Source organism: Nicotiana tabacum, chromosome 23 (genome assembly GCF_000715075.1).
Source record: "Nicotiana tabacum cultivar K326 chromosome 23, ASM71507v2, whole genome shotgun sequence".
Classification (NCBI taxonomy): Eukaryota; Viridiplantae; Streptophyta; class Magnoliopsida; order Solanales; family Solanaceae; genus Nicotiana; species Nicotiana tabacum.
Window position 1 is genome coordinate 22918753 of NC_134102.1, and position 18723 is coordinate 22937475.

General features: G+C 34.1%; 1 protein-coding gene across 1 annotated transcript; it reads right to left on the reverse strand.

Annotated features, from left to right (window-relative positions):
- Nucleotides 1-7444: 7444 nt before the first annotated feature.
- On the reverse strand, nucleotides 7445-10698 carry LOC107828191 (oxygen-evolving enhancer protein 3-2, chloroplastic). The gene is made up of 3 exons (XM_016655463.2): nucleotides 10215-10698; nucleotides 8913-9208; nucleotides 7445-7647 (listed from the first exon to the last, which is right to left on the reverse strand). Exons 1-3 carry the CDS (start codon nucleotides 10525-10527, stop codon nucleotides 7549-7551), a joined length of 708 nt encoding a protein of 235 aa, XP_016510949.1. The 5' UTR covers nucleotides 10528-10698; the 3' UTR covers nucleotides 7445-7548.
- Nucleotides 10699-18723: the final 8025 nt, after the last annotated feature.

Sequence of the window (18723 nt, forward strand, 5' to 3'; positions counted from 1 at the left end):
AAATGCGCAACCCTCAAGTTAGCAGCTACATCCCAATCAAGATTCAACTTCTTTAGAGCCCACATGGCTTTGTGCTCAAGTTCCACCGGAAGATGACAAACTTTTTTGAACACCAACCGGTATGGCGATATTCTGATAGGTGTTTATTAAGCCATATGATAAGCCCATAATACATTGTCAAGCTTCCTGGACCAATTCGTCCGGTTAGCATTCATTGTTTTGGACAAAATACTCTTTATCTCCCGGTTGGAGATTTCCACTTGACCGCTAGCTTGTGGATGATAGAGAATCGTGACTTTATGAGTAACACCATACTTGCTAAGTAAAGTGTCGAAATTCTTGTTGTAAAAATTAACCCCCCATCGCTTATAATAGCTCGCGGAGTACCAAACCTTGTGAAAATATTCTTCTTCAAGAATGCCACCACACTTCTCGCCTCATTGTTGGGTAGAGCAACGACCTCAACCCATTTGGACACATAATCAACAGTGACCAAGATGTAGGTATTTTCACAAGAAGTCATAAAAGGACCCATGAAGTCAACACCCCACACGTCAAAAATATCAATATCCAAAATGGTGGTGAGAGGCATTTGTGCTTCTGCTTCCTTTATAGCCTTGTGCTTAGAATTACTCCTTTTGTAGTCGGATTTCATTCCGGGAGACCAACTTCCTGCATTCCTGAAATTTTGCACAATTTTATTAGTTTCGGGAACACAATTCAATGCTTTTAGACTAAAACAAAAGCTAAAAGGTGCTAATAAGCCGTCAAAAACCCCACTTATCAATTTTTTCACTAATGCCCCGCATGACGCGTCGCCCCATGCGGCGCACCTGTGTATTTTTTATAGAGTTATTTTTTTATTTCAGCTAGGAAAAGGTGGTTTCGTCTGGCCCCGACCCTACTTGGTATAAATACATAAAAAAAATGTTATTTTCTGGATTTTTGACATACTTTAGACCTAAGGAGGCTAAAGAGGAGTGGAAAGAACACAAGCACAAGGATTTCATCGTTCCTTCCTCACTGAAGACCCAAGTTTGGATTCAATTTATGTTTTTCTACTTTAATTTTATTTGTGATGAATTTCTCCATATCTATGGAGTAGTTCCCTTTAAGGTTTGATGGATTTGGTGTATTGATGATTATTTGTGGATTATAACTCTAGTTTTATGTATTGAATCGTTTTGGATGATTTATTTGTTGCATATATATTCACTAGTTCATGTAATCAAGAGAGGCATAACGTGTGATATCCTTGCATTATATTGTTGTTTGAGTTCATAGATTCTTCTAAGTAATTGAAAGAAGCTAGTCGAATCATTGATTAAACCTAGTTAGGAGAATAATCAAAAGAGATTTTCCTAAAGACCAATCTACTACGCATTCTTGTATATCTTCACGTGCTTAAATTTGTTCATCTTGTGAGGTTAAGACTTAATCGAGAGAGGGGCTTTGCTGAACGTTTGAACTAATAATTGAGTGAATTCGAGAGACTCACTTGAACATTAGAAGTGAATTATCTAGAGTTAGATCCTGAACAATTATCTTGCACCTATTCTATCAAAACCCTATTGTCTCCCACTGATAACTTTCTTGCTTATTCTTTGTTTCGATTGTCATTAGTCAATAACTTTAGATTTTTAGTTAATTTTCGTTAGAAATCTTATAAATCTCAAATGTTGATAATCTTAGATAGCAATCAAGCTAGAAACTATGAGAATACTGTTTAAATCCAGTGATATTATACTATACTATATTTGATTAGCGAGCATAATTTAAGTGTGTGTTTTATGCTCATCATACTACGGGAAGCCGGTCGGACAAGTATGGTCAAATACTTGTGGCTAGGTTAATCACCTAGTGTTGTTTCTATTATGTCGGTATTGGTATAGTGCTTCCGTTAAAAGTAAAACCTTACATGATTTTGGTTGAACTTAAAGGCTAAAGGAAATGACTTTGAACTATGTTTTACATTATTATTTCATCTTTGTTTAACTTATAAATTGATATAAATGCTCCCTTGTCAAGCTTTGTATATCTCTTAATCTTCTTTTCCTATCTTGTCCCACTCTTTGAGGAAACGGTTCATGATTCATACTAGGCACGTGGAGCTCAGGCCCTTTGGCCAAATTTTCATTTCTGTTTTCAGGCACCGGTCCTAAGCAGTGAGAGCCCCGTGAATAGGACAACTTCACATCTCCAGTTTGTACTTTTGGTGACGCTACACTCTTACTATCATGGAGTAACATTTATTTTATGTTTTTGGGTCACCGGGGCTTGTCTCGATCGACTATATTCATTCTGTGTCATAGAGATTCCATAGACAATAGTAGCTTATTCTTTTGTGTTGTAGGCTATAGTTACTCATATGGCATGCATAAATGAACAATCACATTTTATGTCTTTTGTTTATTCAAAAGAATCATTTTAAAGGTTAAGTTTTATGCATGGATATTTATTGTTTAAAAATATTTATGTTTTAATAGACTTCCGCATGCAATAAGAGGGGAGTTACATATATGTTTGGTTCGCTCGGATCGGATAGTGTATCGAGTGCCGGTCACGTGGATCTTGGGTCATGACAACACATATCTCAACAAGGAGAAGCAACTCCTGAAAGGTTGCTGCATTTCTGATTTTGGAGACTTGAAAATTTTCCTGCCTTATCATGTGGTAATAAATTCAGTGTAACTAATTAAGTGTTTCGTTTTGGTTGAAGACCTTGAAGAGAGTTACGTACGGTTGGGGCGGCTTTTTGGCTCATCTTTAATTTTTCAACGGAAAAGGTCCAAATATGTCCTTATACTATACGAAATTAAGCACATTTGCCCTTCGTTAATACTTTAGCTCAAATATGCCCTTACCGTCACATAGTTGGTCCATATATGCCCTTAGAGTTACACAGTAGGCCCATATATGCCATTTTCGAAACGGAATCCACCCAAACTAATTAGCTCTTTCGTTAATTATATTAAAATGTATTACAAACACTATTTTCTTTTTATTAGTACTTTTTTTTATTTACCTTTCTCTTTTCTTTCATCTTTTTTCTTTTCTTCTTTTTTTTTTCCTTTTTCTTTCTCCCTTATACGATTTCCTCCATTACTGATGTCTTCTCCATTTTCATCACCAATTTCACTTGACAAAACTCATAAATTCCAATTACTAAGAAAATTCTCCTATAAGAATATTTTTATAGATCATATGTCTTTTAATTTTTTAATTTCTACTGAACATATATTTAGTTCTAAAAAATTTAACAAAGTAAGATTGAAATAATATTTATGTAACAAAAAATCCAAAAATCCAACAAAATCAAACAATCCAAACCGATATAATTGGTTTGGTTTGATTTTGATAAAAAAAATCGAACCAACCCGTTCCATGTACACCCCTAATTTACATAGTTAATAAAAAAAATAGAAAATGTCCAGCTGAAAAAAGACTAACAACTCAAATTTATAACACTACATCTTGAACTCTAGACTTTTAATTATTAAATTATCTTTCTGGAAATAATTTGAATATTTTGGTCTTTTGAGTATTGTTAAAGGTTGAGATGTTTTTATTATTTTAAAGTTTAAACCATAATTTTTGAAATAATTTCATTTCATTTATTTAGAGGGCCAATGAAATTGGAACTTGATTACCTTATAGGAGAATTTTCTTAGTAGTTGGAATTTATGAGTTTTGTCAAGTGAAATTGGTGATGAGAATGGAGAAGACATCAGTAATGGAGGAAATCGGATAAGGGAGAAAGAAAAAGAAAAAAAAAGAAAAGAAAAGAAAAGAAAAAAGATGAAAGAAAAGAGAAAGGTAAAGAAAAAAAAGTACTAATAAAAAGGAAATAGTGTTTGTAATACACTTTAATACAATTAAAAAAAGAGCTAATTAGTTTGGGTGAATTCCGTTTCGAAAATGGCATATATGGGCCAACTGTGTAACTCTAAGAGCATATATGGACTAACTATGTGACGGTAAGGGCATATTTAAACTGAAATATTACCGAAGGACAAATATGCTCAATTTCATATAATATAAGAGTATATTTGAACCTTTGCCCATTTTTTCAATCACTTTCTAGAAGTTGGACTAATCGCTTGAAAATGCTTAATTTGCAAGGGAAAGGTTTCTTACACGTAATTAGTGGCATTATATAGCACTTGATGAAAACTAAGTCTTATCCTGGAAATGGATAGTTTAGTCGTGTTGTAGACTACTTTTAGCGCTCATATTTAGTTTATAAAGGTGTTGCTAGCTTTAATACATTGGGGTGCGCAGAAACTAATTCAAGATTTAAATTTTATAGGTTCAAATTCTCAATTCTATCACATCTTATCTAATCTAATAAGTTCAACATTTATTATTTATATATAGATATCTAATATATTTTTGGACAAAAATACAGGGTATGTGAGCGAAGCTATGAGTTCATATGAACCCATAGCTTCACTCACTGGATATGCCCCTGGGTTGAGTTAAAGTAGTCTTATCCCTATGTCCCATTATGTGATAAAATTATTTTTAGTCTGTTCCCAAATGATTACTTATTTTCCTATCTGGAATTTCTAAAAATTAGCATTTCCAACTATTCTTGGAACCCCACTTTGATCAAATTCTTATCTCTCACGTCAATGGATTACTTGTCAAGATTAATGAACTAACTCAAATAGAATATCCCAAATACTATCACCAAAATAATCATTTTATAAAATTGTGTACGGATAAAATCAGGGGCAATGTTTTCTTTGATTCCCCAATAAGGAAACGAGAGGAGAGCACGGTTCGACGCAACTACAAGCAAGGTCGAAGGATCCCTCGTACCGGAACTCAGGAGGAGTGACCGATGTGTCTAGGATCGGGCACGATGAAATAACGGACCCAGACCAAGTAAAGTTTCGAGACCACGGAAAAAAAAGGAACAATTGGGCATGACAAGTAAAGAGCCGTAATATTCGACCTGAACCGGATATTACGGCCCGAATCTCGTCCGATATCAACTGCGGATCGATATTTACCGAAAAAAGAAGATTTTTTACCTTATTTAGACTTTTATTAGGACTGAAATTCCCCTACTATATAAAGGGGAGAAAATTTTCATTTTAACACACTGTCGACACACATATCAAAGCAATAAAAATTTATTTTTGTCTTCTAACTACTATTCAAAGTGTTCTTCAGTTATTCCCTTCTTTAATCGCAACCGAGCTTATATCAAGGTCCGATCGAGACCGAATTTCAGTATTCAACTTAAGATCATGCTTGATCGTTACATTACGATTGGTTTAATTGTTCATTCTTTCTTTAATTTAATTACTTGTTGTTCTTAGATCCTTCGTATTGAATTAAATCACGTATCTTTAAAACCGTGTACAAATCTAATTGTTACTCATATTTAAGGGTAAACAAAAATAACTATACATTATTTGATACAGACAAACAAAACAACTATCATAATATACTATATTATAAGTGAGTAGCTCTAAAGTTGAAATCATCGTACTATATTATAAGTGGGAAGTTCTAAAGTTAAAATTAAATTACCAAAATATCCATCAGAATTTGAAAGACCATTTTACCCTTCCTTTAAACACTACCATTCTTATAATAGTTTTGTACCAAAAAGTAAATTTACATTCCAATAAACGATAAATATCTATAAAATTAAATTATTCTTTCAAAAAGTATATAAGAAATTTACACCTTATTGAATTCAAATTATGACGTACTCATTGATATAATATTATTTGGCAAACCGTTACACCTATTTGGAGTGTTTGTTCATCTTTTTGTTTTCTTGTATTTGATGCATAATATATGCAATACTCATTTCTAATATATAAATAATTTTCATTTACGAAGTATATGGTAATTCATGATTAACAAAGTACATGGTAGGATGAGCAAGAAATTTAATTCAAAGCAAGATATATAAGCTAAGTGAAATAGAAATCTATAATTATCTTGGATTTGAATGAATATTTTTCTTTTTCTGAAATTTTTGCCTTTTCCCCTATTTTTCCATTTATGGGCTACCTTAAAATAGCCAAAACTCATGACTTTTCAAGTTCTTTTTGTTACGCCTTACTCTCTTCGTCTTCAAATGAATAATGTTGCAAACCTAAATAACACAACAATAATATTATAATGATTAAATATTGTATTAACATTGTAAAGCTCTTCCACTACTAGGTACTAGGGGTGTTCGTCAGTCGTTACGGTGCGGTATTTAGACATTTAGGTTCGGTATTTTCAGTATTCAGTTTCTTAAAATGCTATACCAATACCGTACTTAATTAAATTCAGTATGGTTCGATTTTTCTCCTTTCGGTTTCGGTTTATTCAGTTCGGTAACTTCGGTTTATTCGGTTTGAATACTAACTAGTGAATAGAGTCATAAACGGTAATATTCTTAATTAAAGTACTCGAAAGTACAAAACTAAAAACGTTTGTTGACAAAAATTTTGTCCAAAACCAACAAATACTAACCCAGAGAGAGAAAACTTTACATAAAAGAGTAAATTTGATCATTAGAAATGTCTTGTTACTTGCTTAGAGTTAAGATGAACTTAGGGAATAAAGGAAAGTAAAATTTTAGATTTCTTATATTTATGTTATTAATTAATAATATGTGTATTGTGTAATATAATATATATTTCGGTACGGTATCGGTATTTCAGTATTTTATTTTAAAATACCAAATACCATACCTAATACCAATTTTTTTTTAAAATTTAAACCAAATACCAAAATATCGAATACCAAAATTTTTGATTTCGGTACGGTAATTCAGTATTTACCAAATTACGCACGGCCCTTGTCCACTACTCTTGATTAAGTTTCTGGACTCTTGGTCTTTCTTTTTCCTATTCCTCCACACTACATAAGCATAGATTCTTTTCCAAAATCAATGCTTTGTCATGACTCTCTAACGAACTATGTATAGAGTGAAGAGGAGTAATCGTATAAACAACACAACATGTCACAAAATGGTATCATGCCTTATCTTTTACCTTTTAATTTACTTTATGCAATTTCTTCTTTCTTTCTTTTTTCCACTGCAAAGTATGATCTTCATAGTAAGGTTTCACTATGGCAACATTATAAACGTGTATTATACGTGTATTTGCTTAAGCGAGCACATGTGTAAGAAGTGGAGAATAATGCTGCCATAGTGAAACCTTACTATGATATCTCGCTTTAACTTTTGAATTTCCTGCATATCTGTGTCCTAATATAATTTAACTTATTTTATAACTCAAAACGTTAATATTTATCTGATTCTTAAATGTTTATGCTCACCAAGATACTAGTTAGAAGATATGGACCATGCTTGAGTTAATAAAAATCTAACTAGTTAGTGTCCTCCACAACTTAGCTAAGTAAATTAGTCCCATACAAGGACTTACGTTGAGGCTCTTAGATGTGTGAATGCTGAAATATTTTAGTTTTGAACATATTGCCAAAACCTCTCTTAAAAATTGAATTCAGCAAGTTTTCTCTTTAACTTATATGGATATTTACAAAATGGTACATACTGCATTCTAACTAGCCAAGCTTGGCCAAAACATCATTCAGAGTAGATACAGTTTCTGCATAACACTTCTTGGCTTGCGCGCTGTTCTTAGTCTTTGCTGCATAGTCGAGCTGAGGATATGTAAAGAAGAATAATATTAGCAAAACTAGAAAACCTGAATAATCCATCTGAGTATCATCACTATTAACATAAAGGAAAAATCTGAGTGCCATTTATGTCAGAATTTAACTTCTGTACGTTGCCTATGTAATATAATTTTTATATTATAACATCATCTAAAAGATTACGTTGCCTATGTAATATAATTTTTATATTATAACATCATCTAAAAGATAAGTACATGTGACTGTAGGAGCGGATATGGTGTGCTAACGACGGATTCACTTGAACCCATAACTTATCGACGCAGAGCAAAAATTTATTCATTAAAATTGCAAAAATAGTATATATGAATTCATAACTTTAAAAATTATAATGAGTTCAATACTACAAACCTTAAAAATTAAACTTATAGAGAGTTTAAATTCTGGATCCGCCTCTGCTTAGCTGTCCATGATAAATGGAACTAATTACTTAGAAAATAAAGGCAACAGCTAGTAGGGGTGGGCATAGTTTGGGCAAATCCGAAATCTAAACCGAAATCCCACTTTTTTGGATTTTTGGTTTGGATTTTCGGATTACAGATTGGATTTTGAATTTAATTTTTAAAAATTTTGGATTTCGGATTGGATATTGGATTTGGTACTTCGGATTTTTGGATATTCGAGAATCTGAAATTTTTATACTTTATATTTAGTCCATTATCCATATGCCAATAGTAATAAGTTCAATACCCTAATCATTAGATATTATCTCACAAATTCAATATCAATTACTAAGTTAATGTGAGAATACTTTCTATTTGGACATGTTTTTACTATTGCTACTTCTTATTGGCCATATTAATGTCTCTGTTGCATTTCCTTGATAATAATTTTATTACTTGAATACTTTATTTAGATGATTGCGGTGAGAATGAGGAAATTTTCAGGCAATTTAACACGAGCAATTCATTTGGATATTCATTTTTTGTGAAAAGAAGAAACATCTCAACTTATAAGCTCAAAACCGAAAATTCAAAATATCCAATCCGATTAATCCGAAATTGAACTTAAAAAATCTGATCCAATCCGAGTTTATTTCGATTGGATTTGGATTGTTCTTCAATCTGAAAATCGAAATTTTTATATCCAATATGAATTGCCCGAATGCCCACCCCTAGCAGCTAGCATACCACAACATGCTAAATTGCATCACTAATGCAAAAGATTATGTATAGTTTCAGTGTATGTAAGTAAAACCTTTTATGTAAACAAGAATATAAATCTCAACTTACATCGCTAATGGCCTTGAAGAGCTTCCCTGACAGTTCCTGGAGTTGTTTCTTCTCGTCTTTCGGCTTAGCAGAAATGACAGTCTTGAGATCATAACGAAGATATTCTGCCTTGAGACGAAGGTCATTCTGGACATAAGGCCAAGCTTTCTTGTCAATGAATTGTTTGACATTAATAATATCCTTGGCTGATTCCTTAGCTCTCTGTGCTGCCTGATCTGGTGTTAGTGGTTGGAGGTAGAATCTATCTTTTAATGGTAACTTAAGGTCTCTTGCTTGATCTGAGTTCAAAGTTCCAGCTGCCAAAAACCCGAATTCCCAGCTTGAGTGGACAAATTCAATAGACGCTAAAGAGCAGATTAGCTTTGCATACTCTTTTACCATTCTCTTTACTAATGAACTGTTGGATCATTCTCCTGCTTATGCCTCTAGAGACAATAGTACATGAATTGTAACAAAGACTAAATTTGAAGTTTAGGCTGCCTCTAAAAGTAGGAACAACATCATATGCATATACTTTTGCTAACTCACCCACCCCAAGTGTAAAAGTGTAAAAGATTGTTCTTGCCCTCCTCCTAGTTGAATTACTTCAATTCGGATGAATTTTATCAACAAAAAAAAGAAAAAGAGAGGAGAGGTTGGTCACCTAGTACCAGTTGGGTTATTTGATCCATTTTAACCTAATTCATATGGGCCCAACCAAAGTTTGGACGGATTAAGTTGTGATCCTTGTATTAACTTGATCGGATTTTAACCCGCTCAAAGTTGATAAAACTCGTCCATTTAGGGGGCAGGGGAATAAAAAAATAACCGGATTTATAATAGGTAATTGAAAAAATAGTAACCATTTCAAAAGTAATCAAATTTTAGTCACTTTTTCATTTAAAGATAAAATTTGAACAAAAACATCCTTAAAAATCCGAAAATATTCCAGCATGTAAACATAATATGTTGGAGTTCGAAGTTTTTACACATGAGCTTTCAGCATAATGTTCTGAAGTTCTACCACAATATGCGAGAAGTTTATATGCAGGAGCTCCATAATTCAGCATATTATGCTGAAACTTTTTGTGTGCTGAAATTACAACATAATATGTTGGAGGTTTATATTCAGGAGTTCCATAATATCGCATATTGTAGTGAAATTTTTCGTGTTTAAATAAAATAGTGGCTATTTTTCGATGGCTTCGTAAAGACCATCTATTTTTCAATTATCAGTCCAAAAACTGGCTAGTGTGCTATTTTTACCCATTTAAGACCTGTAGAATCAACAACCAATTGCAGCATCAGTACTACTAGACTTACGCAGTCCACCGGAGGGAGGAGGAGCGCCACCAATCTTGATAGATCTAGCTTCTGCAAAAGCTGATTGAGCAAATGACCCACAAACTAAACCTAAACCTGCAGCAACAATACCCAGAATAGCTCTGCGACTGGTTTCAGTCTCATGAGCAGATCCCTGCTGAGCTCTAATACAAAGACATGGTTTAGCTGCCAAGGAAATTCTACTGGTTTTTGGGATTCTCAAGCCAACTGAGCCACTGATTTGGAGACTGCCTTCCATTATAGCTTGAGAAGAACCAATTAGTCCGCCTATAGAAGCCATAGTGTGAGCCATATATATTGGGATCTAGTGTTTTGAATGTTCCTGGAAATGTTTCAGGCAAGAATGATTGAAAGAAAGGAAGTGTTTGGAATTGTATGTTCAAGTTTGTTATACTTGTGAGGTGAACCTTCCTTTTGGGATTTCTTGCTTCTGTGATATGAACCTTATCTGTTTTTAGTTTTATGTTAAAAAACATTTAAGATCATTTTTATATGTAAAAAGTTGAAAAATATTTGTGGAATTATTTTTTCTATTCAAAACGATTATGTTGAACTATTTCCTTAAAAGTGAGGGTTATAAGTGTGGGGCTCATATTAAAGAAAAACAAAGAAAAAAATGGGAGGTACCTTAATTTTGTTGACAACTTTGCTGAAGAAAATGGGAGGCGCCTAATTTTATTTACAACTTTGTTGAAGAAAAATGGGAGGTGTCTAACTTTATTGACAACTTTGTTGAAAAAAATGGGAGGTGCCTAACTTTGTTGAAAAATTATATGACTAAATCAACAACAAGACATCTTCTTTGTAGTAGTTGAATGACATCTCTTACTAGAAATAGAGGCCTCAATTCTTCATTTCAATCACACCAAAATAAGAGAGAAACAATAGAAGTTAGAGAGAGTAATCCACAGATTGTAATCTGTGAGATAAATAGTGAGTGTGAGTAATATTGTAGTGAAGTATTTTAAATAAAGAGTGTTATTTCTTTCAAGATTGTAGTAGTCTCTTGACACTACTAAGTTGTAATATTATAGTGGTTATATTGCTCCGCTCGAGTATTGTATTTTACCCATTAAAAGAGTTGGTATCGTTGTTACTCTCTTGTGTTATTATTATTTGTCGTGGATATTATTCATGTGCGGGATTATTATTTTTCCCAACAACGTGGTATCAGAGCCATGTCAAATAATGGTACGTTGTATTTTCAGTACCCCGTCTCACAAAAGATAATTATGAGAAATTGTATCTACGTATGAAAGTCATTCTTGGCTCTCAGGATGTGTGGAAAATCGTAGATAGAGGGTATGCAAAACCCGATAATGAGGAAGCTTTGCCTCAAAATGAAAAGGATGTCTTAGCAAAGACAAGGAAGAAGGATCAACAAGCCCTCATGCTCATCCATCAATGTCTGGATGATTCCATGTTCGAGAAGGTGGCAGATGCTACCACCTCAAAGGAAGCTTGGGAGATTTTACAAAATTCTCTTCAAGGAGTTGACAAGGTGAGGAAGGTAAAACTTCAAACTCTAAGGGCTGATTTTGAAGTTTTAAAAATGAAAGAATCCGAATGCATTTCAGATTATTGTTCAAAAGTGAAGGCTGTTGTAAATCAATTAAGAAGATATGGGGAGGACATAAAAGATGTCTATGTGGTAGAAAAGATCCTTCGCACTTTAACACCTAAATTTAATTTTGTGGTATGTACTATTGAGGAGTCTAAAGATTTAGACTCTATGATGGTAGAGCAATTGGAGGGTTCTTTACAGGCCCATGAAGAAAAGATCAAGAGGAGACAAGAAGTGTCATTGGAGCACCTTATTAAAACTCAAGCATCCTTCAAAGATTATGGAGGTGAAAAGAGCTATCGAGAGAATGGACAAGGACGAGGTCGTGGCAGTCATGGAAGAGGAAGAAGCAACGCTAACAACTTCAACAATGAAGTTAAAATCCACCAGACATTCAGAGGTCGTGGGCGTGAACATAGAGGATGAAGAGGATGTGGCTACCACCAAGAAAATAATGGACAAAGGTATGACAAATCAAAAATTGGGTGTTATAATTGTCATAAATTTGGCCATTACTCTTGAAAATGTCGTAGCAATGTTGAAGAAAAAGCTAACCTTGTTGACGACAAGAAAGAAGAAGTTGCGTCAACGCTGTTGATGGCACTCAAGGAAGAAGATAAGGATGATTGCAGCTCGTGGTATTTGGACAATGGAGCAAGCAATCATATGTGTGGATGCAAAGAGAAGTTTATAGAGATCAATAAAACTGTGAGAGGTAATGTGTCCTTTGGAGATACCTCAAAGATTCAAATTGAAGGGATATGTATGATTCTGATCTCCTTTAAAGATGGTAGTCTCAAGTTAATTCAAGATGTTTATTATGTCCCAAAATTAAAAAGTAATATTTTGAGTTTGGGCCAACTTCTTGAAAAGGAATATGACATCCACATGAAAAATATGCATCTTTGTCTTAGAGATTCAAGTGGAATTCTAATTGCTAAAGTGCATATGGCTAAGAATAGATTATTCTCTCTGAATCTTAAGACAATTGATGCAAAGTGTTTGAAGGCTAATGTGCAAGATGAATCATGGTGTTGGCACATGCGATTTGGGCACTTGAATTTTGAAGCGCTCAAATCAATGGGAGAAAAGAACATGGTGCATGGGATACTATCAATAAGTCATCCCAATCAATTGTGTGAAACTTGTCTTCTTGGAAAATATGCGAGGAGTTTTTCAAAGGAGGTCATGTCAAGATCAACCAAGCCGCTTCAGCTTGTTTACACTGATGTGTGTGGACCAATCAATCCACCTTCCTTTGGTAAAAGTAAATACTTTCTATTTTTCATTGATGACTTTAGTAGAAAGACTTGGGTTTATTTCTTGAACCAAAAATCTGAAGCTTTGGCTACTTTTAAAAATTTCAAAGTACTTATAGAAAAAGAAAGTGGCTATGAAATAAAAGCTTTAAGGTCCGATAGAGGAGGAGAATTCACTTCAAAAGAATTTAATGACTTTTGTAAATCTTATGGAATTCGTCGCCCTCTAACGGTACCTTATTCACCCCAAAAAAATGGAGTTGCAGAGAGAAAGAATCGAACGATTCTTAATATGGCTAGATGTATGTTAAAAGCTAAAAATATGCCCAAAATATTTTGGGCAGAAGCTGTATCTTGTGCAGTTTATTTTAACAACAAGTCTCCAACAAAGAATGTTAGAGATCAAACCCCTCAAGAAGTATGGAGTGGAAGAAAGCCAAGTGTCAAGCACTTGAGAATCTTTGGGAGCATAGCCTATGCTCATGTGCCACATCAAGGAAGAGCGAAGCTTGACGATCGAAGTGTCAAGCATGTGTTTGTTGGCTATGATATGAGTTCAAAAGGCTGCAAGCTATACAACCCAAGTAGCGGCAAGATGGTGGTAAGTTGCGATGTTGAATTTGATGAAGAATTGGCATGGAACTGGGAAGCTCAGGATGAAACTTTATATGATTTTCTTCCATACTTTGGTGATGAAGAAGAACCAGAGACCGTGGAACTTGTACAGGATACAACTCCACCTCCTTCTCCAACAAATGTTGCATCTCCCTCTTCTCAAGAAAGTTCAAATGAACAACCGCAAAGGACAAGGAGTATTCAAGAACTCTATAAGGACATAGAGGAAGTTACTAATTTTGATTTTTTATATTGTCTCTTTGCTGATAGTGAACCAATGAACTTTGATAAAGCTGTTGAAGACAAAAGGTGGAGACAATCCATGTAGGAGGAGATCGAGTCAATAGAGAAGAACAACACTTAGGAGTTAACAACACTTCCCAAGGGTCATCGAGCAATTGGAGTTAAATGGTTATACAAGGCAAAGAAGAATGCTGATGGAGATGTGGAGAGATACAAGGCACGACTTGTGGCTAAAGGCTACAAGAAAAGGCAAGGCATTGACTATGAAGAAGTCTATGCACATGTTGCCTGCATGGAGACAATTCATTTGCTTATCTCTTTGGCGGCGCAAATAAAGTGGAAGATCCATCAACTAGATGTCAAGTCAGCTTTTTTGAATGGCTATCTTGAAGAAGAAGTCTATGTTGAACAACCATTGGGTTTGTGGTCAAAAACCATGAAGATAAAGTGTTGCAGTTAAAGAAAGATTTATATAGATTAAAGCAAGCCCCACGAGCATGGAATAGTTGCATCGATAAATATTTTCAAAACAATGGGTTTACTCGTTGTCTCCATGAATATACTCTTTACCTTAAAGTTCATACTAATGGAGATATCTTACTTGTTTATGATCTTATTTTTACGGGTAATAACCCAAGTTTGTTTGAAGCTTTTAAGAAAGATATGTCTCATGAGTTCGAGATGACAGATGTAGGGTTCATGTCATACTACTTGGGCCTAGAAGTGAAGCAGATGGAGGATGGAATTTTTATCTCTCAAGAAAGCTATACAAAGAAGATCCTGAAGAAGTTCAATATGCTCGATTGCAACCCCGTGAACACATCGATGGAGAGTGAGACAAAATAGTCTAAGTTTGATAAAGGAGAAAATATGGATCCCACATTTTTTAAAAGCCTTGTGGGAAGTTTGAAGTACTTGACTTATACCGGGCCAGATATACTCTTTGCAGTTGGAGTAGTAAGCCGCTTCATGGAAGCTCCTACCTCCACCCATTTGAAAGTCACTAGAAGAATACTTCGTTACCTAAAAGGTACGATCGACTTTGGGTTATTTTATTCTTCTTCTAATGATTTCAACCTTATGGGATTTTGTGATAGTGATTATGCGAGAGATATTGATGATAGAAAAAGTACAACTGGCTTTGTGTTTTACTTAGGTGATTCTGTTATTTCTTGGAGTTCAAAGAAACAGTCCATAGTTACTCTTTCGACTTGTGAAGCCGAATATATAGCAGCAACATCCTGTACCTATCATGCTATTTGGCTAAGAAGATTATTGAAGGAGCTCAATTTGCCACAAATTAAAGCTACAGAGATTTGTATTGATAACAAATCTGCACAGGCACTCGCCAAGAATCCAGTGTATCATGATCGAAGCAAGCATATAGATATAACATATCACTTCATCAGAGAGTGCATTTCCAATAAGGAAGTCAAGCTCAAATATGTGAAGTCTTATGATCAGGCTGCAAATATCTTTACAAAACCTCTTAAGTTTGAGGATTTTCAGAGATTGAGATCAAGTCTTGGAATGAAAAAGAAAAATCAAAATTAAGGGAAAGATTTGTGGGGCTCATATTAAAGAAAAACAAAGAAGAAAATGGGAGGTGCCTAACTTTGTTGAAGAAAATGGGAGGTGCCTAATTTTGTTGACAATTTTGTTGAAGAAAATGGGAGGTTCCTAACTTTATTGACAACTTTGTTGAAGAAAATGAGATGTGCCTAACTTTGTTGAAAAATTATAGGACTAAATCAACAACAAGACATCTTCTTTGTAGTAGTTGAATGGCATCTCTTACTATAAATAGAGGCCTCCATTCTTCATTTCAATCACACCAAAATAAGAGAGAAGCAATAGAAGTTAGAGAGAGTAATCCACAAATTGTAGTCTGTGAGATAAATAGTGAGTGTGAGTAATATTGTAGTGAAGTATTTTAAATAAAGAGTGTTATTTCTTTCAAGATTGTAGTAGTTTCTTGACACTACTAAGTTGTAATATTATAGTGGTTATATTGTTCCGCTCGGGTATTGTATTTTACCCATTCAAAAAGTTGGTGTCGTTGTTACTCTCTTGTGTTATTATTATTTGTCGTGGATATTATTCCTGGGCGGGATTATTATTTTTTCCAACAATAAGGAATACATTAGTTGCCTGTCTCATACAACGGCGGATTTATGATCTAATTTCTATAAGTTTAATCTTTAAAATTCTTAGCATTGCACCTATTGTATGTATAAAATTATGAGATAAAATTTTTTAAGTATTTTTTTCTTGTAATCTATTAATGAATATTTACGTATAAATGTATGATTTGCATCGAAGTATTGGGTTGAGATAAATCAGATATCATCACTCTATATCCGCCTCAGGTCTCATATAGAAATATTTATTGGCCAGATCTCCAATTAATAATATTGTTCGGAGAACTTTTAATGATCTATAGATATAATAGATGCATTTTTTAATTACAAAATTTATTTTTATGAATTCAAAAAAATTAACCCTCTCTCTCATCAACCCCAAAATCAAAGAATTCAGTTGGTTTTGCAAAACAATTTGCAATCCATGACAATAGCTTTCCAAAACCATTTGCAAACGAAAATATGTCACTACATCTAATATTTATATACCAATTTGACGATTGGATATATTTATCTTTGGATTTTTTATATTTTTTTATTTATTATTATTATTATTATTATTATTATTATTATTATTATTATTATTATTATTATTGGTATTCTGGAAAATATTTTTCTCCTAGAAAATATCTTCCTCGAAACAAGTGATTATTTTACTTCTGGTGTTTGGTTAGTAAGGAAAAAATATTGTTCCAAGAGCTTTTTAATATAATTTAGACAAATATTATAATCCCGGACCCTGGACATCAACACCCGACCCCGAACTTGACCCCGATCCGATACCGGATACGGACACTCGACCATGACCTCACATCCAGACCACGATCCTAACCCTGGACTTGATCCCGGCCTAGACACCCGGCCCTCGACTTCTGTGTTTCGGATTGCGATGTCCGAATCATGCGGGGGAAGGGTGGCAAGAGTTAGTGGGCCAGGGGCGGATAATGAGAAGCTTGAAAATGCCCCTGATAATGTTTGATGGAATGTTTGAGGAATCTGATAGTGACGAGGAGACTAAGTCTGAATAGGAGCAGCTATTTGAATTGTATGTTATGATGTGGTTGTAATATGTAGACTTGTCTTGGAAAAGTTATGTTTTATACTTGAAAAATCATGTTATGTTTTAGACTTGAATGTGGATGTTATGTTTTAGACATGATTATGATTTGGTTAGTATGTTTAAAATATGAATATGAGTTAGTATTTTGATAATTGAATGTTATTTGGTTGTGATATTAGGTGTTTTGTTTGGTTTGTCGTGATATTAGATGTTTGATTGGTGGACGATGAATTAGGTGTTTGATTGGTTGGCTGTTTTATTTGGCAGTGGAGTAGTTGAAAAAATAGCAGAATTCTGCTAATTGTTTTCCAGATTTGGGGCTAATTTCCGACCGATTCAGTCTCAATTATTACATGAAAATTCTCATATTTGCGACCGATTCGGTCGAAAATTATGAATTTATAATTTTTTTTATTGACCAAATCAGTCACAAATCTCTAAAAATTCAATGCGTCCCAGATTATCCATTTTGCGACTAATTCGGTTTGAAATTTTCTACCGTTTCGGTCGCAAATTACCGATCGTTTTCAATCAAAAATCCGTCGGATAATCTCGATTTTCGAGCGATTTGCAAACATTTTGACGGTCGAAATTTAGCCATTTTCTAGTAGTGGTTTGCTAAGGAAGGGGATGTAGGTTGGGGCGTGGGGTTGGAGGGTAGGCGAGGGGTGGGTCGAGGGTGGGCATGGTGAGGTCAAGGTACAAAGTAGTAGGTTAGGGTACAAGGTGGTAGGTCGGAAACTGGAGGCACGAGGTGGAGAGGATATAAATTGGGAGTGGGTAGGGATGGGGAAGGTTGAAATAGAGATTTGGAAAATTTTCTCCTCTAGGTGAGAAAGTTATTTTCCTGCAATTAGAGAAAAATGAGGTTATTAGAAAAATATTTTACATAACATTTCAGCCAATCAAATATAAAAAAATTTAAAAACATTTTCCTCCGTACGAAACACCTATAACTCGCTCAATTTAATCTTGGCTCTTGTCGGATACTCTTCACCTATACTCTAAAATGTTACTGCAGTTCCTTGAAAATACCTAATTTTGTGCCATAACTAATTGTCTAATTTTCATCATTACATTAAAACAAGATAAGTAACAACTCATTTAAAAAAAAAAATAAGAGTTAGCTACTGCAACTTGCATGCTTGGCCAAAAGTACATCAATAGGCAGGTGGATCTAAATCTTATTTTCTTGAAATATCCTGTCTTCGACTCTTTATAAACATCTTTGTCATCTCAGCACTAAGAACTAAGTATGAAAGGCCAAGAACAGCACGCTAAATCAAGAGTTGTAAATCAGGCCACTATTCAAGGTTCTCTTGTAAGTAAACCGAAATACTAGCATGTGGAAGCTATTTTTGTTGTATGGTATCAATTATTATACTACAATCAAACCTCTCTATAGCAACCTCAATTGTTCTGATATTTTTTTGCTGCTATAGTGAAGTGCTCTAATAGAGGACATATATTATAACATATAAAAATCGATTTCGAGAACAACTAGGCTTTTATAGTGAATGACTGTTATATAATGATACAGTTATCGAGAGGTCTGGCTATATTTATTAATGTTTCACAACATAACTATGTGTATTATCTCCGCACA

Excerpts from the sequence above, each read along its gene's own strand:
- LOC107828191 (XM_016655463.2), bottom strand. The coding sequence starts at position 10,527 with ATGGCTCACACTATGGCTTCTATAGGCGGACTAATTGGTTCTTCTCAA. Across the intron at positions 9,209-10,214 it reads TCCTCCCTCCGGTGGACTGC|CTGGAACTTTGAACTCAGAT; the intron begins GTAAGTCTAGTA and ends GGTTTTTGGCAG. Across the intron at positions 7,648-8,912 it reads TCTTCAAGGCCATTAGCGAT|CTCGACTATGCAGCAAAGAC; the intron begins GTAAGTTGAGAT and ends ACATATCCTCAG.